Source organism: Sturnira hondurensis, unplaced genomic scaffold (assembly GCF_014824575.4).
Source record: "Sturnira hondurensis isolate 20B ecotype Veracruz unplaced genomic scaffold, ASM1482457v3 Scaffold0018525, whole genome shotgun sequence".
Classification (NCBI taxonomy): Eukaryota; Metazoa; Chordata; class Mammalia; order Chiroptera; family Phyllostomidae; genus Sturnira; species Sturnira hondurensis.
The window spans coordinates 12383684-12405799 of NW_028091156.1; the positions used below are offsets into that span (position 1 = coordinate 12383684).

At 42.5% G+C, this 22116-nt stretch overlaps 2 protein-coding genes across 2 annotated transcripts in view; both read left to right on the plus strand.

The window, feature by feature from the left end:
- Window positions 1-9340: 9340 nt before the first annotated feature.
- OPN3 (opsin 3) overlaps window positions 9341-22116 on the plus strand; it is a 34691-nt gene continuing 21915 nt past the window's right edge. Inside the window, 1 exon segment of the mRNA XM_037069372.1 lies at window positions 9341-9855. Within this exon segment, the coding sequence (XP_036925267.1) occupies window positions 9483-9855 (373 nt within the window). The 5' untranslated portion in view covers window positions 9341-9482.
- On the plus strand, window positions 16247-19710 carry CHML (CHM like Rab escort protein). The gene has a single exon (XM_037069324.1). It carries the CDS (start codon window positions 16540-16542, stop codon window positions 18493-18495), a length of 1956 nt encoding a protein of 651 aa, XP_036925219.1. The 5' UTR covers window positions 16247-16539; the 3' UTR covers window positions 18496-19710.

Genomic DNA, 22116 nt, shown 5'->3' on the forward strand with positions numbered 1-22116 from the left:
GTGTGTGACACATCTGAGAAACAGCAGAGAGGCTGGCTGATGAGGTGATGTGGATGGGGAAAGGCAGGAAGGTAGGGTCAGAGGTCAGGGGCTGGGGCCGGGTCCTGGAGGACCTTAGAGGAGCTGTGAGGACTTTGGCTTTTACCCTGAAGAAGATGGCGAGTTTTTGAGTAGGATAAACTGACAGGGAATAGAGGTAGAATCAAGGAAACCAATTAGGTGGCCGTTCCAATAATCCAGGTAAGAGATGATAGTGATTCAGATCCTAGTGATGGAAGTAGGGCTTCATGGTCAGCTTGTGTGAAGGTGATGAGATTTGCTGAAGAAAAGAGAGTGTGAGAACAGAGAAGGCTTAAGGAGAATCATGATTGTGTCCTCATAAAAAGATTGAGTTGTCATTCATTTACTTTGGTGGTGAAAGTTGGTGGGAGGATCAGATTTGGGTGGGAGGGACAATTAAGAGTCCAATTTGGGAGATGTTAAGTTGGAGATGTCTATTAAATAAGCAATTGTAGATGGCAAACAACCAGATGGTAAGAGTGCTTGAGAAGTATCACCATTTGGATGATATTTAAAGCCATTGGACTAGATGAGATCACTTGGGATCCAGGTAGGTGAGGAAGGAGGAAAGTCAAGGACTAAACCCTGAACTTGCCAGTGTTCAGGTCAGGATGATCTGGAAATGCCATGGACAGAGACTAAGGGGCGTGGCTAGTGAGGTAGGAGGAGCCAAGAGAAAGTCGTAGCTCACATACCACGAAAAGAAATGTGCTTTGAAAAGAAAGTGGGCACTGGGGGACTATTCTGTTTATTCGATAAAAACATTGCATAGGAAGAAAAAAGAAGGAGCAGGGACATACAGATTGAAATGAGCTTTAAAGACACACCGACCAATCATGGGTGGACTTTATTTAGATCCTGGCTCAACCAAACTGGAAAATAATCACATTTATGAGACAATTGGAACACCAACAAGACATTTGCTGATATTGAGAAATTACTGTGTATCATTGTAGATGTGATTATTATCATTTATATTACATTGCTACTTATGTGATATTGTATTTAGAGCTACATATTGAAATATTTACAGCTAAGGTGAACTGTGCCAAACAGCACTGATCAGCCACGTCCGATGAGGATTGAAAATTAAGCATGGGAATGTGGCAGATGGTGACCTTAAGAAACGCCATCTCGGAGTGGATTGAGCGTGGGCCTGCGAACCACAGGATCGCGGTTCGATTCCCAGTCAGGGCACATCCCTGGGTGGCAGGCCAGTTCCAGGTTCCCGGTTCCCGGCAGGGGACGAATGAGAGGCAACCATACATTGATATTTCTCTCTCCCTGTCTCTCTCTCTCCTTCCCTTCCCCTCTAAGATAAGTAAATAAAATCTTAAAAAAAAAAAAGAAACGCCATCTCGGTGGTACAGTGGATTAAAGGGAGAGTGGCAGGAGGGCATGCGGGGACAGTAGGTAGAGATGCACGCTATGGCACCAGCTTTGTGGGCATCTGAAAAGCGTGTGCTGGCACAATCCACAGCTATTATGGCTCTTTATAGAGCAACGGGATACATCTATTTTCCTAACTGCAAAAATTATAAAGCCACCAATTCGAAGAATCACCAGTGTAATCAGCAATACTCCTACCCTTCTTACAAAACTATTGATTTTTCAAATACCACCTTCTAGGCCTAGGTCACATACTTTCATAACTATATGCGGTTTTAATAGAACTATGCACATTATTTAAATATCAATGCACTATTTCATAAAGCTGTATGCGTGATTCTGATGTCCTTTACAAATAGAATTTCTCTTTTTTTCTTTTCCTTCTATCTTTCTCAAATATTTATTATTTTGTTAATTACTTCTTACATATAAATGATTGTGGTGGATGATTGATGGGAACATTGAGAAGCAAACATGCGTAGGTGTGTAAGGAAAACATGTTAGTGGTCCCCCTGTTATAGAACAGCTCTAGGGAGAAAAAAATACATGGAATGGTTACGATGGCTTCAGCTTCTGTGAGTCCTATCAGAGCCATGTGTGGAAAGCAGTGTCAAAGGCCATGACACCGGCCTGGGGTCAGATCCTCGGCGGGTCTGTGACATGGCCCAGGCACTGGCCACCTGGTAGAAATTCTCTCAGGAGAATAGGTAGCTCTGCATTTTCTGCTGCTGGGTTCACTGCAGCCACGTCCAGTTCTCAGGTTAGGTAGGTCAGTGCAGAACTTCTCGGGGGTGAAAGGATTCTCAGTTGAAGGATGTGACAGGTCACGGAGAGAGGACAGCAGCTTCAGTGGGGCAGGACGCTGGCTGACCAGGGACTGGGAGGAATCTGGGCCGTGCTCACGCAGGCATTCTCAGGATACAGACATGATCCAAGAGCAGAAGGCATCTTGGTAACGCTGGTCCACATGTCTCTTGAGTGGCATTCCTGTAGCCTTGCCCGACTGATACCTTCTGTATGTCAGGGCCAAGCTGTCACACTGCTCTCTTTCCTTGCCATCATTTTGGGAAAGTCCTTATCTTCTCTCGTATAGTCTAGGTCATAGACATTGTCAAACTCATGTCAAAGTCATTTTCACAAGGGTCCACATCAGCCTCGTGGTTGCCTTCAAAGGGCCAAATGTAATTTTAGGACTGTATAAATGTCCTTATCAGTTAACTGAGAGCTTGGTGCTGCCACCAGGTAGAAACAAGGTGCCGGGCTGGATAAAACAAGGTGGAGGGCCAGATTCAGCCCATGGGCCTTGTGTTTGCCACCTGTGGTCTACGACATCCTTTTCTATAGTTTATTCCCACGATTTGATGATTCACATCCAGATGTAGTGCCTGGAAGATACATTTTTGGTACCTTGCGTGTCTGAAAATATCCTTAATCTCTTCTTGCAATCTGACCGATATTTGGTTGCATGTAGAAGTCTATGTTGGAAATTGCTTTCGTTCAATATTTTGAAGGTATTATTCCATTGTCTTTTAGCGTCTAGTGTTGCTGTTATAAGAAGACTAAATTAATCAACTTCTGTTGCTGATTATAAGCTATTCCAATCCCTGACCTTTGAACACAGCTTGTTTTAATTCCTCTCTCCCCCCCAATCAGGAAGCCTGTAAGTGCTCTTTGTCCCCAGCATGCCCAGAGCTCACCAGTTCACCACAATGGGTATCAGTGTAGGGGTTCATTAACTGAAAGTGACCAGACAGGCTTTGATGACTGACAACTAAATATCATCCAAAGTCAGTAAAGAACAGGTGGAAAGAAGACATTTGAAATGAGTAGTGGGAGAGAGAATAAAGTAAATTTTTGCTTGGACCGCACTGAGTCTAGCTTGCTCAGAAAATGATGGTATCTGTTTACTTCTTCTACTCTGAGAAGGGATATGCAGGCACAGTTTGCATGAACATTTTTTGTGTGTGAGAAGAACTTTCAATTTTATTTTTAATTACTGTTTACATTTAATATTATTAATTTTCTATTAGTATTATGTGTATAGCATAGTGGTTAGACAATCTTATACTTTACTGTTGGGAACAAGAAAAATAGTCTCAGCCCCAAGGAGCCTGCATCCCTAGCAAACATCCTGTAAGTTGATTGCCATCTGTTTAGTTTCAAAACTTTCCTCTCAGTTGAATCAGACCCCACCCTGTTCCCGCGCGCGGGCTCTGTGAGCCAAGAGCTAACTGCCACATCTGCTTCTGTGCAACGCTTGCTTGTTTGCCCCTATATAAGGACTTGGCTGTAAGCACTAGGCGGGACTCTCATTTGCAGCCCTTGCAGGCACTGTGTCTCTGGACACTCTGAGAGTTCGCCCCTGCACAGGTTAAACTTGGCCAATAAAGCAACATCTTTGAAACCCTGAAAGTCTCCGACATTTGTTCTCACGGTTGGTGGATGCAACATTTACAAAGTGATCCCCTGATATTTCCAATACCCATCTGGCACGACACATATTGTTGTAATATTATTGACTCTACTCCCTGTGCTGTACTCCACATCCCCATGACTAACCTGTAGCTACCAGTCTGTACTTCTCAATGCCTTGGCCTCTTTCACCCAGCCCCCTCATCCCCTCCCCTCTGGCAACCACCAGTCTGTTCTCTGTGTCTGTGAGTCTGTTTCAACCTTGTGTGTTTCTTTTGTTCTTTAAGTTTCACATCTAAGTGAAATCATACGGCATTTTACCGTTTGTGACCCCTTGGATGAACGGAGAGAGTATTGTGCTAAGTGAAATAAGTCAGTCAAAGAAAGACAAATGCACGCACTTTTCATGGTAAAATAGACATAATGTACAATTTACCATTACATACCACTTTAAGTGTACAATTCAGTGGCATTAAGTTTATTCACAACAGTGTGTAGTGTATTTATTTCCAGATCTTCTGCACCCTCCCAAACTGAAGCTCTGGACCTGATAACCACTAAGGCCCCATCCCTTCCTCCCCCCAGCTCTTGGTAACTATTATTCTACTTTCTATCTTTATGAATTTGCCTATTTTAGGTACCCTTATTTAAGTGGTATTTTTATACTATTTTTCTTTTGTGTCTGGCTTATTTCATGTAGCATGTTTTCAACAGGTTCATCCCTGTTGTAGCATGTATTAGAATGTCATTCTTTCTATAACTGAATAATATTCCATGGTATGTATATATCACATTTTATTTATTCATTTATCTTCTGATGGATATTTGGATTTTGTTTACATCTTTTGGCCATTGTGGATAATGTTGTTATGAACATGGATCAGCAAATATTTATTTGAGTTCCAGCTTTGAATTTCTTTTGGTATATACCTAGCAGTGGAACTGCTGGATCATATGAAAATTCTATGGTTAACTTTGTGAGCAACTGCTAAGCTGTTTTCTACAGTGGAAACATTTTATACTCCCACCAGCAATATGCCAGGGTTTTAATTTATCCACATCTTCATCAACTATTATTTTGTTTTTATTTAAAAAATTTTTGATAATAGCCATCCTAGTAGTTATGAAATAGTATTTTATTATAGTTTTGACTTGCATTTCCCTAATGACAAATAATATTGAACATCTTTTCATGTGCCTGTTAGCCATTTGTACCTTTTTATAAGTGTTTATTTAGCTCCTTTGCCCACTTTTGAATTGGGTTGTTTGTGTTGATGAGTTGTGGAAGTTCTTTATATAGCTTGGATATGAATCCCTTACCAGATACATGATTTGCAAATATTTTCTCCCACTTTATGGGTTGTCTTTTCATTCTCCTGAGAGTATTTTTTGATGCACAAAAGTTTTAATTTTAAGAAAGTCCAGTTTATGTTTTATCACCTGTGTCTTTGGTGTCATATCCAAGAAATCATCGCCAAATCCATGTCATGAAGTTTTTTTCTCCTATGTTTTCTTCTAAGAGTTTCATAATTCTATTGTTTATGTTTAGCTTTTTGATCTTTTTGAGTTGATTTTTAGATGTGACGTACGATTAGGGTCCAACTTCATTGTTCTACATGCAGGAGTGCAGTTTCCCTGGCACTGTTTGTTGAGAAGATTGGTATCCCACTGAAAACCAACTGAGCCTTGGCTACTGTGGCTCAGTTGGTTAAGTGTTGTCTGTACACCAAAAGGTTGGAGGCCTGGGTGGGGTGTACACCTGGCTTGCTTGTGGGTTTGATCCCCAGTTGGGGCAGGAGTGGGAGGCAACCAATTGATGTTTCTGGCATCAGCATCCCCTTCTCTCCTCTCTCTCTTTCTGTAGACCATTCTGGGTGGCGTGGGCCCAGCCCCCAGTGGCAAACATTTATTGCAAAGTAATTTCCTAAAATCCATGCTAACCCTTCCTAGGAACGGTGTAACTGGTTCAACCACTTTTGCCCTTTTCATTTGCAAATACCCCTCTTCTGTGATGTGATTAGCGCCATTGGCTCCTTTGTTTTCGGTAAAAGGTAACCACCTAAATCAACCTATGCATAGTAAATGAGGACCATTCTGTAATGTGCCCAGAAGCCCAATAAAGGTACGGTCGCAGAAAGGGCCAAGGCTTTTGCTTCCCTTGAGAAAAAAGCCATGCTGTCCCTTTTCCTCCACCTGACTCGGTAGTCCGTGTGAATGTCTCATTTGATCCATAATAATGCGGACACTGCAGCCCAGTGTCTGCATCATCTTTCCCTTCCTCTCTCCCTAAAACCAATAAAGGCTGTCATTGGGTGAGGATTAAAAAAATTTAAAAAAAATAATTGTGAAAATCAACTGCCCGTACATGTGAAGGCTTCTATATTGACTCTATTCAGTTCCATTGGTCTGTATGTCTGTCCTTATGCCTGTGTGTTTTTCTTGCTTTTTAGGTTGTAGTATTTGCCATCATCCTATCATTATGTAATTCTGAAAATATAGAAAAACATGTCATTATTGACAAAATAAATGATATTTGTGGTAACATTGCTTATCTCTGTCTAGTACAATAAACATCCTTAACAGTCTTGTAAAAATGATGATATCAAAAGTCTTACATATTTGCCAGAAATATCTTTTTCCTCTTTTCCTTCACTGTTGCCATTACTCTCACATGGTGGTTGTTCTGGACTTTTACTCTGATAGAGAAAAAGCCAAAGTCCTTTTGTTAAAGTGGCCAAGGCCCCGTATGATCTGGCCAGTCACTAGTCACCCACCTCTCCATCCACATTCCTTAATTCTCATGCCACTCCAGCCACATTGGCCTCCTTCTTTTTCCTCCAACACGCCAAGGGCAATCCCACCCCAGGAACAGGTACCCTGTGTCTGTGAGGTTATTGCGGATCATCCTGCACAAAGTGACAACTTCCTGTTCCTTCCTAGCAGCACTGGAATTTAAGCTCTAGGAGGGCAGGAATTCAGCACCAAAAAATGGTGAATGAACGAATGAATGAATGAGTAAATATTTTAGAAAAAATATAGCGGCCCCTTCTTTATTTATTCATTCAACTAAATTAATTATGTATTAATATTTATTGATATTTATTGAGAACTTACTGTGGACTTGACACAATGTTGAAAACAGTGGACTTGTTAAATGGTTGCATAAATCTAAAATGTAAAATTATATGAGGTTTTTGTTACCGAACAGGGGTCCAAGGTGGGGGGCAATACTTAGCCCACCGAGAGATGCCAAAAACTGCTACAAAAACAACAGGGGCCCCTCCCAAGGATGGTATACTAATACCTACTGGGCTCTTCTGTTCCCCGCCAATTGGAAAGACCTCTCTCAATGCCACACAGTGCTCCCTTCTCCCATTGTCCCAACCCTGGGTACCGTAAATCAGGAAGAGAGCACACGTCCATTTTTCCAGGCCGCTGGTATTGTCAGCTGTGTCACCATCCAGGCAGGATCTCCAGTTAATCCAAAGTCATGTGGCACCTTCTCATGGTCCACTGGCAAGAGTTCTTTGTACCAAGTTCCAGGCAAAGTCTCTCCTGCTTCCTAGGCCACGCAGCCAAAGGGAGCACCTCAAAGTTGCATGGGCCTCTTCTACCAGAGCTGCAGGGGTCTGCACTCTGCCAAAACCACATGGCTCCCTCTTTCACCTTGGCAAGAGGGGGGTCCTCACTCTGCCCCAAGCCACATGGCTCTCTCCTTTCACCTAGGCAAAGAGGGAACCCTTACTCTGCTGAAACTGTGGCTCTCTTTCACCTGGCCAAGAGGAGATCTTAACTCCGTTGAAACCGCGTGGCTCTCTCTTTCTGGCTGCAGGGGTCCGCACTCCACCAAAACCGCGTGTCTTTCCTCCTAATGGCTGCCGCATCTGGGTTTAAATCCCCACACCCATCTTCCTTTGCAGCCCCATTTCTGACTCCTCCCACAATCAGTTACACCTGCCAGTATTTCTGTATTATTACAAGTTTACTGGGCTGCCATCATTAGTCTAAGCAGGTATGGCGCCAAGGCATGGAGCCAATCAATTCCAAGCTCTCTCGCAGGCGCTGTAACTCAGGGGATCAGCCCCCGGTTATATCCTGGGTAGAAGCCACTCCCTTCTCCCTGGCTCAAAACTTGGCCACAGCTATTTAACATATCTATGAAACCAGTTAAAGGTTATGGATTCATTAAACGACCATTCCAGAGGTTAGCTGCGAAACTGTTGCTATGCAAAACAACTCTCAATGGCCCTGCTCCATGTGTCTCTTCCCCAACTGACACTGGGGGGGGGGGGGGGGGGGGGGNGGTGGGGAGGGGCGGTGAGGACATTTTAATCTTTCCTGGACACCCTGAGCTCTGGACCCCATTCCAAATTCTTTTCTGGGGCCCCCCTCCTGGCTGCGCCCTGTTACATTTTTAAAGAGGTGGGTGTGTTAGATAGTCTCATAGATGACAAATCCAGGCTGGAATGATTAAAACGAAGGTTTCGGGAGCAGAGTGCGCTGGTCCTCAGCTCCTGCTCCAGGCACTGGGGTAGAGAGGTGACTTCTTAGAAGATAGATTACTATCTATGGGAATTTGGAATGACAGTTCATGGAAGCTAGTCATCCTTTACTAGTCTTTTAAACAGAGCTGGGAGGGGTAAACCCCTCCTGGAGGGCACTGCCTTTGCCCTTCCACACACATGCTAGTCACCGGTGCCCAGGGCAGCCTGCAGGTCTGGCTCAGGAGTGTGGTCCTCCTGTGCGGCCTTGGCCCTTGCGCTGTGCTCACGTTCACAATCTATATTTGACTTGGACTATATCCTCACGGCTACTGAGGAAAAAAGGCCAAGTGGAAAATTCGTGCTGCTCTAAATATAGCACCTGCCTCTCCGCAGCTGCTAGCTTTAGGATAAAGCTTGGAGGGCACCGTCTGGCAGTCGCCGCCTGCGTGGGCTGTGGCAGTGCTCCCTAACAGGATGTCTCTACCTCGGCTTCGGGGCGGAGGGCCAAAGAACAACGCCGGCGGCTTGGGCTCCAGCCTGGGGCTTCCATGACGCGTCACACGGCAGCGGCGCTGTCGACCAGCTGCCTGGAAAAGGGAGAAGCCCATGATGGAGTCCCTCATCCAGCCCTCTCCTCGGCTTAGAATAGGCGCACGCGCCAGGAGACGTTTACGAACGAGGGAATGCGAGTGAAGCGTAAGTTAATGGACTTGGGGCTTGCAAGCTGGGTGAGGGGAGACAGGGTGTGAGACGCCATCACGGTTGATTTGTCTCCCTGCCGCCGTATCCTCCCTGGAGCACACTGGGGTAGGGGGGTGGAGGGGACCTGAGGACACGAGCGACAGGGAAAGCGTGGGAACTAGGACCTAACTTTAGGTTCCAGAGGAGGCGACTCCGGCGAGAACGAGCCCTCCAGGAGGGAGGGGCGTGGCTACGAGGGCGCGCCAGGGGCGTGGCTACGAGTGGCTGGGCGGAGGCCGGGGGCGTGGCTACGGGGCGCACCAGGCGGAAGAGCGGGTCCAGCGGGCACACGGGTAGAGTAGGTGGCGGGCCTCAGGTCCCGTCCAGAGGTGATCACGCTGCGAGCCACGCTGCAAGCTGAGCGCCTTCACCCGCCGAGCCTGCCGTAGCCGGGCCATGTACTCGGGGAACCGCAGTGACGGCCAAGGTTTCTGGGAGGGCGGCGGAGCGGCGGGCGCAGAGGGGCCGGGGCCAGCTGGGACGCAGAGCTCCGCGCCGTTTTTAACCCGGAGCACCTACGAGCGCCTGGCAGTGCTGCTTGGCTCCATCGCGCTGCTGGGCGTCGGCAACAACCTGATGGTGCTCGTCCTCTACTACAAGTTCGAGCGGCTCCGCACTCCCACCCACCTCTTCCTGGTCAACATCAGCCTCAGCGATCTGCTGCTGTCCGTCTTCGGGGTCACCTTTAACTTCGTGTCCGTCCTGAGGAACGGCTGGGTCTGGGACAGCGCGGGCTGCATGTGGGACGGGTTTAGCAGCAGCCTCTTCGGTGAGTTGGATTCGGAGGAGAAAGCACCCGCCTCTCCTCTGCAAACTTACCCTTCCCTGCATTGCCATCCCGTCTGCATCCTCCTGCCACGCACCGTCGCCCACTCTCGCTCCATCCCCGCTTGGCCTCCTCGTTCCTACTCGCCCTACCGGTGGCCCGCGCTCTGCCCTGGACCCGCCCCGGGCCCCCCAGGCTGCTTGGTGTTCCTGCTTCCTTCACCTCTTCCGGCCCCACGCAGACCTCGACTCTCTGGTGCTCATCTCCATGCATGCCAACCTGACATCTCAACCCATCATCAGCTCTAGCTCCTCCACGGCCCTGTCCAGCCGCTGTCCAGCTCATCCCATTTCGGTTTTCACCTCCTCGTATAATTTGAGGAAAGAAATGAGGGATAGAGTCAGGTATTCAAGAACAAAAGTGATGAAGTGGTGAAAGTTGGAGAGGGTCATGAGATTTAATTCACATTCTATTTGTTTCTGAAAATAAGAGGGTAGAAACCTCATAGTAGCAGTGTATAATTAAAAAAATTTTTGTTCACTAGCAATTGTAAATAATTCGACTGCTCCCTAGGAAGTGAAATCTTTCATTCAGATTCTCAGCATGCAAATAGGCATGTGCCCTGTACGCTGTTTTTACTAAATTTTTCTCCTCATAGGTTCCAGCACACCAGAATCTAAGGTGAGATTTAAAAAGGCACAGAGAATCCCAACTCAAATGAACAAAAATTTAGCTGTGCAGCCAATTGGTTTCATTCAAGTAGAACTTGATTGTTAATTGAAGATTTATTTCCACAATACATTTAATCCTTAGAGAAAATTTAAGTCTCACTGGGACTTGACATTTTGAAGGGTGATCCACCCAGCATACTGTTGAAGATGTGATTTTCTAAGCTTGAGAAAGAAATGATCTTTTTGTGTGTGCTCTAGGTTTTTATGTGTATGATTTGAAATAGAAATATGTACTTCTCAGGTGTTAAAGTTTCTTTTTAAAAAATCCTAAATTCCATTGATACTTTATTACTGTTTTATCTTGGCAAAGGTTTTTTTAAATGAAAAATTCATTCTTAAGTTTACTGGTAAAATAGAAAAATAACAAGAATAATTAAGAAAAAATGTTAAAGAATTAGGAGAAAATACTTGCATTATCATACAGCAAAATATATTACAAGTCTATAGCAACCAAAATGGTATGATTCTGGCAGAAGTGTTGTGGGCCACAATCATGCATAAAGGAGGATTTGATATGTTATCAAGATGACACTTCAAATTAGTTGGAGGAAAGACAGAATTATTAAAGATGTGGCTTTTGGACATTTTAGCTCATTTGTAATAACATAATTTATCTCACGTAGAACACAAAAATAAACACAAGATGGATTAAAGATCTAAATGTATAAAGTTCTAAACATTGAAAAAACTCAAAACAATTTTTTAAAAGGAATGCATATGACAGGTTTGAGTTCCTAGAAATAAAAGCTTCTGCAGGATGAGGGACAGGTAAAAGACAAATGACAGATTGGGATAAGTATTCATAATACATGCGTAACAGAGCCCTAATGTCTAGTACACATGCACAGTCTCTGTAGACGGACAAGTAAAGCAAACCAGTCCTGTGGGAAACTGAGCAAATTATATGATGGGTTATTCAGAGAATAAGAAATACCAGCAGCTAATAAATATGAAAAAAGCTGAAGAGGATTGAGAAAAATGAAAGTTAGAATAGCAGTGAAATAGTTTTTTTTTCCAGATGCCATATTTTATCTGTCAGGCTAGGAAAATTGTAAAGAGATAAGGGAAAATAGAAGTTCTTTAGAGTTCTGTTAGTAAGAATACAGTTTAATACAATGTGAGGGGTTTTTTTTGCTTTTTTCTTTTGAAGGTAATTGCTTAGCTCAATTAAAAATATCGTAATTCTTTGCCCTAGTAATTTTATGGAGGATTTTTACTCCAGGAAAATATTGGTGCACTTTGATAAAGACAGATCCACTGTTTGTAACATAGGTTTGATCCATTTTGAATTAATTTTTATATATGGTGGAAAGTAGGGAGCCAGCGTCACTCTTTTGTACATGGATATCCAGTTTTCCCAGCATCATTTGTTGAAAAGACTATCATTTCTTCCTTGAATGCTTTGGGCACCGTTGTCAGAAATCAATTGATGAGACATGTGAGTGTTTATTTCTAGATTTTGTATTCTCTTCTTTTGATCTATACAGCCATCCTTATGAAAGTACCACACTGTTTTATTTACTGTAGTTTTGTAGTAAATTTTGATATCAGGAAGTGTGAGTCCTCTTCATTCTTTTTCAGTATTGTTTTGGCTTATATATAGGTTTCCATAGANATCCTTGAATGCTTTGGGCACCGTTGTCAGAAATCAATTGATGAGACATGTGAGTGTTTATTTCTAGATTTTGTATTCTCTTCTTTTGATCTATACAGCCATCCTTATGAAAGTACCACACTGTTTTATTTACTGTAGTTTTGTAGTAAATTTTGATATCAGGAAGTGTGAGTCCTCTTCGTTCTTTTTCAATATTGTTTTGGCTTATATATAGGTTTCCATAGATGTCCATTATCAGGTTGAGGAGTTCCCTTCTCTTCCTAGCTGGCTGAGAGTTTTATAAAGAGATTTTGTCAAAAGCATTTCCTGTATCTTTTGAGATGATCTCATAATGAATTACATTTAGCTTTGAATAGTAAACAGATCTTGAATTCTTGGGATAAACTCTAGTTAGTTATGATGTATTTTTCTTTCTATATGTTGTTGGAGTCTATTTGAAGAAATTTAGCTAAGAATTTTTGCTTCTACGTTCATGAGGGATATTGGCCTTAATTTTATTTTAATGTCCTTTTCTGGCTTTGTCATCAAATGCTGTAATAACATGCAAATGTTCATTTCTTTTCAGTTTTCTGGAAAGTTTGTGTAGAATCGGTGCTATTTATTATTTTCTCATTTCTTAAAATGGAAGCTGAGATTGCTATTTAATTGTTCTCTTCTTCTAAGTGAGCAATGTAATTTTAATTGTTGTTCAATTCAAGATAGTTCCATTTTCCCTTGAGATTTTTTTCTCTGACACATCAGGAAGCATGTTCTTTCATTTTCAAGTGTTAGGAGGCTGTCCTACTACTTGTTATTGATTTGTAATTTCATCCCATTATAATTAGAACACACTACTGTTATACATTTATTAAGATTTGTTTTAGGGCCATAGGTTCAGTGGTACTAAAAGTTCTGGTTTTCTTCTCCGATCGCCTGCTAAGTACTCCTCCCAGGAGTTTGGTTGCTTGCAGTGAGACAGACAGGCGGAAGCTCTTAAACATCTGAACCAACTTCACGTTCAGTGTCTTCATCCCTAACGGTGTCCCTTTCATCCACCCAGCCTCGCCACCCTGGAGTACACCCAGCTCTAAGAGTCCCACCGCCAAGGCTGGCTTTTCTGAAAGGCTGGGTGAAGTTGGCAGGGTTTTTTGGAGAACAAAATCTGTGTAGTGTTATCAAAATTTTCTTAGTCACCAATCTCTTACTTTGACAAACTGAAATAATTGTATTTGTTATGTTTCATTTTTTGATATTTCAAAGGAAACAGTCATAGAAATCATGATTCTATCTATTTGATTTCTTCAGTGATTCTATTATTTTAATACTATCTTTTCTCCCCAGTAAGCATTAATCTGAGAATTTCACTTGTACAAAGAGTCGAAACTTGAGAGGGGCTATAAGTGTATGTAGGTTGTAGTATAGATGGTTGTGTAGATCACTCTCTTTATATTCATTTAAAATACCTATCAGGAAATTTTTTAGGCAGGACAAAGTTTATTTGTTTGGTTGTTTTCATTTAATCTTTATTATATTTTTTTTCCATCACTATCTAATGACTAAGCTTTAGAGAGGGTGACTCAAGCTGAAGCCAAAAGTGTCATCAATGACGCTTCCTAGGATGAGCAATAAGTATTTGGTCACAGACACAAAATTTCTTGTATATAAGAAGTGCTTTTTCTGTGCTAGGAAATTCTATTCCTAGCCCAACTCTGTGCTGGGAGTTTAGAAACAAGGGCTTATTGACTTCTTTGTTAGTACCAGCGTTCGGTCTCTTCCTCGTCCTCCCTGCAGTGTCTCCGTGTCTCTGCTGTCCCCTTTCAGTCTATGGCATCCCTACTTGGACCCCATCCCCGTCAGAAGGGACAGCTATTCCAAGGCCGCTAGGAATGTTCACCACATGTCATTTTTCCCAATGACTGCTTGATTTCTCTGGACATTTAGGTAGTGTTTTCAACGGTGACTATCACTGCTTGTGAATTAGACGTGAAGACTCTGGGGTAAGCAATTAAGAGGCTTGTTTAAGTGCCGGGAAATAAGTCAACAGCAGGGTTAGGATGGAGCTTAAAACATTGTTAGCAAAGATTAAGAATTCCTTTGCCTGGAGTCAGTACTAAGGATTGTGCTTCTAGATAAGAGTTAAGGATGGGGAAAGGCAGGGTGATTTTCCCTTTGTCCTCTCTGAGCAAGAACTAACCAATCACGGAGCAATGAAGCGGGGGTCATCAAAAATGCTGAAAGTGGCCGCTGGCTTCCAAGGCCTCTGGGGAGGCTGCCCTATCACATGGAAAGACCACTGGCCTGAGGGCATGAGAGTGGGTCCTCCTCTGACCCCATGGCCAAGCTGTTCTGTGGACTTTACCATCACTTCATCCCTTCAGCCCTCATGCCGTCTCTATTACGGGGTAACTGAGCTAAATCGCCTTTCAGGTTGTCTTGTCCTACTTGCTATGTATTTTGAGGACTCCTGTGATAGTTGTAGGTTGGAAATTACCTGACTTTAGCACTTATGTCTCATATCCTCGTGTCTTACTCCCCTCCTCAGCTATAACTTATTCAAGAATAAGCACATACTGTGCTTCTACTTCTTCATAGACCCTGGTGGGTTTTGTCTTCTTCTGCACCCTCTCCTGGAAGAAGGCAGTCTCAGTAATTGAGACACACAGATACCTACAGGAGAGGGTCAGGCAGCCACTTTGTTCTGTGCTCAATTCCTGGTTTCTCAGGGAATGCTGGAAACAAGTGGATTTCCTGATATTCTTGAGGCAGAGGCTTTGACTAGACAGGGCTGTCAAGATAGTCATGTCTCTGAAATTGGTCAGTTCAGTGAGCTAGTTGATTTCAGTTCCGATTGAATGGCTTGTTTATAGATATCCAAGGTAACTAGTCATCTTAGCCCAGGCAGGCCCGGACTGCAACAGATATAGATTTTAGTAGGTTTGATACTGGGGAAAATTAGAGCTGAAAGAGCTCTCACTCTTATTGGGCAACGATGAATGATAGCAGGCCCCTCCAGCATGGGCTCTTCTTTAGCCTGAAGACTTCTAGGTGAGTGTGTTTTTCACCCCTTTGGTTGCCCATCTCCCACCCCCAGCACCACATAGGTGTTCCACACATGGAACATAACCGCTATTATGCCCGAGGTTAACGGGAGAGCCTTTGCCCCTTCAAAAACAAGAACACCAAACAACCAGTTCATCTAGGCAGAAGATATTTAGACCTTTATCTCACGAGACAGAGATGCTGGTCACAGAGCCAGAGTCTGGGAAAATGCAAGTCACCCCATTCCCATATCAGAACTAGGTGTTATTTATTTTAAGACGTTTTAGCCTATGAACTCAGGGGTTTCTTTTTAACTTATACCTAAAAAACACACACATGTACATTGATATTGTATAAAGATTAGTTATAAATATATTTTCCCTTCAGTGGGCCTATTCTTTTATGCACTTAAATATTGTAAAATGCCAGCTGTTTTACTGAATCAATGGTTTTGTAACAATCTAGTTAATGCCGTTGAGATAGTCTCATGTTTCTACCATGAGAGGCTAAGAGTGGCAAGGAGTGGACGTCTTCTATCCAGCTGTCCTACAGTGACCCACAGACTGGTTTGGGCCCGGGGATATTCCTAGTTGCAGCAACGTGCGCATGCTGGGCAGTTTGTTTCTGGGGATACCCTGGTCACGGCAACGTGCACATGCTGTGTACTTTGTTTCCATCAACACCGGGTAACCACACAGTCTTACAGCCTAAGTTCACGGTTGTGTATAGTTTTATTCAAATACCAGTTTTCTTAAAAGCAAGAGTTACAGAATTATGTCAGTTCTTTATTATTCTGGGACATTATTATATCCATTCTCCATTACCAAATTGCCTGATTTGGGGGAGTCTATCTCTATTGTTCATTTCCAAAAACTTAGAAAAGATGTGGGAAAGCACTTGATGATTTGCTTTAGTAGAGGCTTTTGTAGTTACTGTTGCATGAAATTACTTTTCTCCTGGTATTGTTTACAATTGTATTCTTGAATTTTCTTTCACAGAAATGTTCCGGTCACAAATGCATACATGATGCATTTTGACGTTTACTGCTAAGATGAAATGCAGAAATGAAAACCAGCCATCCATTTTATTAGTCTCAGATGTGATTAGATGTACTTTATCATGTTTTTATGCTACTGACCTGTAAAAAATAAACACTAAAGGGTAACAACATAGCTAGGACCTGCAACCTCAGTACTTCTGGGGTGATCTGGAACGTCACAAGGAGAGATTTTATTGCAGCGTATTCACACCTCCTCTGAGCTCTCAGCCTGGATTCATACACAGTCCCCTCACTGGCAGTTGTCACCAGACACTCTCCCTTCCATGATGGCGGACAGTCTCCCTACAGAGTTTGATGTGGTTGTTATAGGGACAGGTTTGCCTGAATCCATCCTTGCAGCCGCCTGTTCAAGAAGCGGTCAGAGGGTCCTACATCTTGATGCGAGAAGTTACTATGGAGGAAACTGGGCTAGTTTCACCTTTTCTGGATTGCTCTCCTGGTTGAAGGAGTGTCAGCAAAGCAGTGACGTCGGGGACGGGAGCACTGCTGCGTGGCAAGACCTGATCCGGGAAACGGAAGGAGCCATCTCCCTTCGTAGGAGGGATGAAACCATTCAGCACACAGAAGTGTTTTGTTATGCTGCTGAGGATGTGGGTGACAACACTGAAGAGACTGATGATTCGCAGAGAAGTCCTTCCGTTGGAGCATGTAGTACCCTCACTAAACCTTTGGATTCTGCATGCCTGGCTGCAGAAACACACTCATATGTTACCAGCTTCGAAACGCCCGCCAAAGACACTCCAAACAAGGATGGGGACATCTTACTAGAAGTAACTGATACAAAGGAAACTCAGGCAAAAGCGAAAAAATACCATGCAGGTAACACTTGTGCACACACAGTTTCAGACAGAGGTAAAGACGAAAATAATCCTGTAGTAGAAGGCAGCGCTGATCAGCCAAAGAGAAACAGGATTACTTACTCTCAAATAGTTAAAGAAGGCAGGAGGTTTAATATGGACTTGGTGTCAAAGTTGCTGTATTCGCAAGGATTGCTGATTGACCTTTTAATCAAGTCAAATGTTAGTCGTTATGCCGAATTTAAAAATGTCACTAGGATTCTTGCTTTTCGAGAAGGAAAAGTAGAACAGGTGCCTTGCTCCAGAGCAGATGTCTTCAATAGCAAAGAACTCACTATGGTAGAAAAGAGGATGCTAATGAAGTTTCTTACATTTTGTTTAGACTATGAACGGCATCCTGATGAATACCAGGATTTCATACAGTGTTCATTTGCAGAGTACTTAACCACGAAAAAACTCACCCCCAACCTCCAACATTTTATACTACACTCAATCGCAATGACAGAGTCATCCTGCACTACAATAGATGGCCTTAAAGCAACAAAAAACTTCCTTCAGTGTCTTGGACGGTTTGGCAACACTCCGTTTTTGTTTCCCTTGTACGGCCAAGGAGAAATTCCCCAGTGTTTCTGCAGAATGTGTGCTGTGTTTGGTGGAATCTATTGTCTTCGCCATCAAGTACAGTGCCTTGTGGTCGACAAAGAATCCGGAAGGTGCAAAGCAATTATCGATCATTTTGGCCAAAGAATAAATGCTAAGTATTTCATTGTGGAGGATAGCTACCTTTCTGAGGAAACGTGCTTGAGTGTGCAGTATAAGCAGATCTCCAGGGCAGTGCTCATTACAGATCGATCTGTACTAAAGACAGAGTCAGATCAGCAGATTTCTGTTTTGATGGTGCCTCCAGTGGAACCAGGGATGTGTGCCGTGCGGGTCACTGAATTGTGTTCTTCAACTATGACCTGCATGAAAGACACCTATCTGGTGCATCTGACCTGTTCCTCTTCTAAAACAGCAAGAGAAGACCTGGAACCAGTGGTGAAGAAGTTGTTCACCCCGTGGGCTGAAACAGAGATAGACAAGGAAGAACTTACAAAGCCAAGGCTCTTGTGGGCCCTTTATTTTAATATGAGAGACTCCTCAGGAATCAGCAGGGGCTCATATAATGGCTTACCTTCCAACGTTTATGTCTGCTCTGGGCCTGACTGGGGACTGGGAAGCGAGCACGCGGTTAGGCAAGCCGAAACCCTTTTCCAGGAGATCTTTCCAGGTAAAGAATTCTGCCCCCCACCTCCAAATCCAGAAGACATTGTTTATGATGGTGATGATAAGCAACCAGAGGCTTCTGGAGCCAATAGTGTATTAATGGGCAAACTAGAGCTCTCTGAAGGAAGCAAAAACATAGATAGTCTTCAAAATTAGAAGAAGGGAAACTGGAAATGCTACTTTGGACCTTCATGCTAGCATCAGAATAGTCTCTTTTAAAGGACGGTTTCTTATATGAGTAATCAGAAGTGGTTATCTGATGAATGCTAGGCACATGTAGACTTTAATTCTCTTTGAGACATTTCAGCCATTGGGTGTCTTTGTTAACCTATCAGTAACTGATTTATTGGTTATTGCACTGTTCATTTCACAATGTACTCCATGATCCAGAATCCTAAACAGAGTTAGCTTTATTTTAGAATTGGGTATTTATGTGAGGGTTCCATATTAGCAACTGTGCTTAAAGGAAGGTGGTATTATATACGCTAATGATCTTCAGGTGTTATTGTCTACAATGACAATGTCTAAGGAATATTGTACTTTGCAGCCATTACTGTTGCTACCACCTGTGAATAACACACATGCAGTACATCATGTGGGTCTCTTGGATATAATAAAAACATATATACACAGTAGCAATAGCAACTAATGCAAGTGCCAATATAAAATACATTTGTCTAATTCAAAGATTAGCTTTGCATGATCCTGTATTTGTGAAGGTCTGATATTTACAGTATGTCTTACTGTTGAATTTTCCTACTTGACCCTTGCACCCCATGAGGCAACATTCCCACCACAATCTTCTACATCCAAAAAAGTCCTCAGAGCTCCCCCGTGGGAGGTTCGGTCCAAAGACAATCTAGGGCATAAGATTAGTTCTGGTTTAATACTTTAGAAAATTTCTGCAGTACCCTGCTCTGGCACCTAAAAGAAAAGAATATCCAAAGAATAACTCAGGCCAAAAGAAAAAATAAATTGCCCCAGGAAAAAGATACTTCAGAATGACTGTTCTGAAATTCCTAAGGAGGAGCCAGGGGAGTCCGGTTTCAATCTGCGTTGACTCCGAGCTTTCTCAGTGAGGGCGGACATTCCTCGTTGGCTCCACCTGTCTAGTGAGCAGCACCAACTATAAGTGACAGGAGTGAATCTAAGCAGGACTTACTACGTCCTTTCCGAGGTGCCCCATCCCCCACACAGAGTAACCACCCCATAATTGTTTCTGCCTCTTGGCTATTATCAATGCAGAGGAGAGAAATAATATGATCTTTCCAGAACCTCCGGAAGTCGTAAGGCTGATGCTCCTACAGCGGTGAAAGCCTGCGGAGCTGTCGGAGGAGGTAAACGCCCTTCCCTGTTAGCCCTTTTGCATTCCTCAGTNCAGGGGAGTCCGGTTTCAATCTGCAGTTGACTCCGAGCTTTCTCAGTGAGGGCGGACATTCCTCGTTGGCTCCACCTGTCTAGTGAGCAGCACCAACTATAATTGACAGGAGTGAATCTAAGCAGGACTTACTACGTCCTTTCCGAGGTGCCCCATCCCCCACACAGAGTAACCACCCCATAATTGTTTCTGCCTCTTGGCTGTTATCAATGCAGAGGAGAGAAATAATATGATCTTTCCAGAACCGCCGGAAGTCGTAAGGCTGATGCTCCTACAGCGGTGAAAGCCTGCGGAGCTGTCGGAGGAGGTAAACGCCCTTCCCTGTTAGCCCTTTTGCATTCCTCAGTCGGCGAATGGTGGTCCTCTGGGGAGAGGGCTCTGCAGTGCCAGTTTTTCTGCATGTGGGCTTTCTCTGTGACCCGGGCCCTTACCCTGCTCTCTCATTAAGGTTTCTCAACCCCGAGAGGCAGACGTTATTGAATACATTTTCAAAGACAAAATAAAGACTTAATTCATAATTTGCTCAGAGTCTGGTGTGGGGAAGAGCCGGCATCGGAACCCAGTCTTTCATGATCTCTGTCTTCCGCCTAACGTTAAGCGTCAAAGGAGTGCAGTACTGTGAGGTGAAAAAAATGCCCATGACATCAGTCTAGTGTTGCTGATAAAGAAAGGCTGGCAGAAATTGGTCTCTCAGCTTTAATTAAAGCAGAGGAAGGTGAAGATCCAGTAAGCCCTGGCCAGTGTGGCTCAGTTGGTTGGAGCATCTATACCCCAAGGCTAAAGGTTCCATCCTGGGTAGGGGTGCATATAAGAGGCAACTGATGGATGTTTCTCTCCCTTCCTCTCTAAAGTCAATAAACATTTTTAAGAAGAAATTTAAAATGTAGCTTAGAGATGAGTACTTATTGAAACAATTTGGCTAAGTTTTTAACAAAATAATGCTTCTTAATGTATCTTGACTTGAACATGATGGCATAAAAAATTTACAGTTGTACGAAGCCAAAATATGCTCTGAATAGTCCTGTGGCTCTTCTATATGTGAGGAAAATGAAATAAGAAAGGCTTAAGTAATTTACACCTTATTGGAAGCAGAGAAGCCATAATTTTGGCATTAATATTTATATATATTTAATATAACAAAGTGGTATTATTGGGTGGATCCTAAAGTTCAGCCAAAATGCCTGAATGCCATAAAAAATATTTGTTAAAATTAAAAAGAATTTAAGATGATAAATAAAACGCAGGTGAAGGTAATCCAGACCCACTGAAAAACATTTCAGTATGAATATTATTCAGAAGAATTGAACCTGTGAGGGGAGAAGTTGCAAAAAATGCTAGAGCTAGACGTCATAGAAACAAAAAAATATGTGTTAAACTAGTCCAAAATAAGGGTGGTTTAAAAAACTGCTTGAATGCAAAATAAGTCAAATGAGAAAAGTTATAGCCAATAAAAAGCCTTAAAAGATAGGGATATTGTAATCTACTGTAATTTTAAGATTCTAAATCTTACCCTAATGGGCTTATTATTGTATTTTTTCAAATGTTCAAGGAATAAATAACATATTTATGTATCATTAAAGATGATATGCTAATATTTGCATTTTAAAATAAATATGGCCTTAATGCTATAAGTCAAACATTTTGAAAAGGCTCTGATTCTAAACAGATGCAAAATGGAAGACATAGTCAAATAATACACAACAAATACAGTGCAGGTGGACCTCATTTTATTGCACTTTGCTTTAGGCACTTTGTAGCTGTTCCTTTTTTTCACAAATTATAAGTAAGACCATCAGCAAAAAGAAGAGGACTTGCATTTTTTTTAGCAATTAAATGTTTTTTTAAGACATAATGGGCACACTTAATGAACTGCAATATAGCATAAATGTAACTTTATATGCACCAGAAATCCAAAGCATGCATGTGACTTGACTTTATTGTAATATTCACTTTATTTTGTAGCTGAACCCACAATATCTCTGAGGTATGCCTGTAATTATTTTCTATGACTCAGGATTATAAATCCAATGCTCAACTGAGCAAAATAGTAAAAAATTCAAACTACAGATAACTTTAAAAATCTGAATAACATCATTCATCTTTGACTTAATTATCTCCTGTAAGGATTTTATTGGTTTCTCATAGTATGATCAATAACTTCTTAAAACCAAGAACTAACATTCCTATTAGGCAAATATATAGAAAATATTTCTCAATCAGAAATTAAAACACCTTGACACCACTTTTATTTATATATGGCTGAAGGAGCTTGTGATAAAATCTTAATGAGCACTCACAAAGTGGGAAAGATGATGGAAGAAAGTGGCACAAAGTTTTCTATAACATGGTTTTGTAACTAGTGAAACCTGTCATATATAAACATACAGCAAAAGACTAAG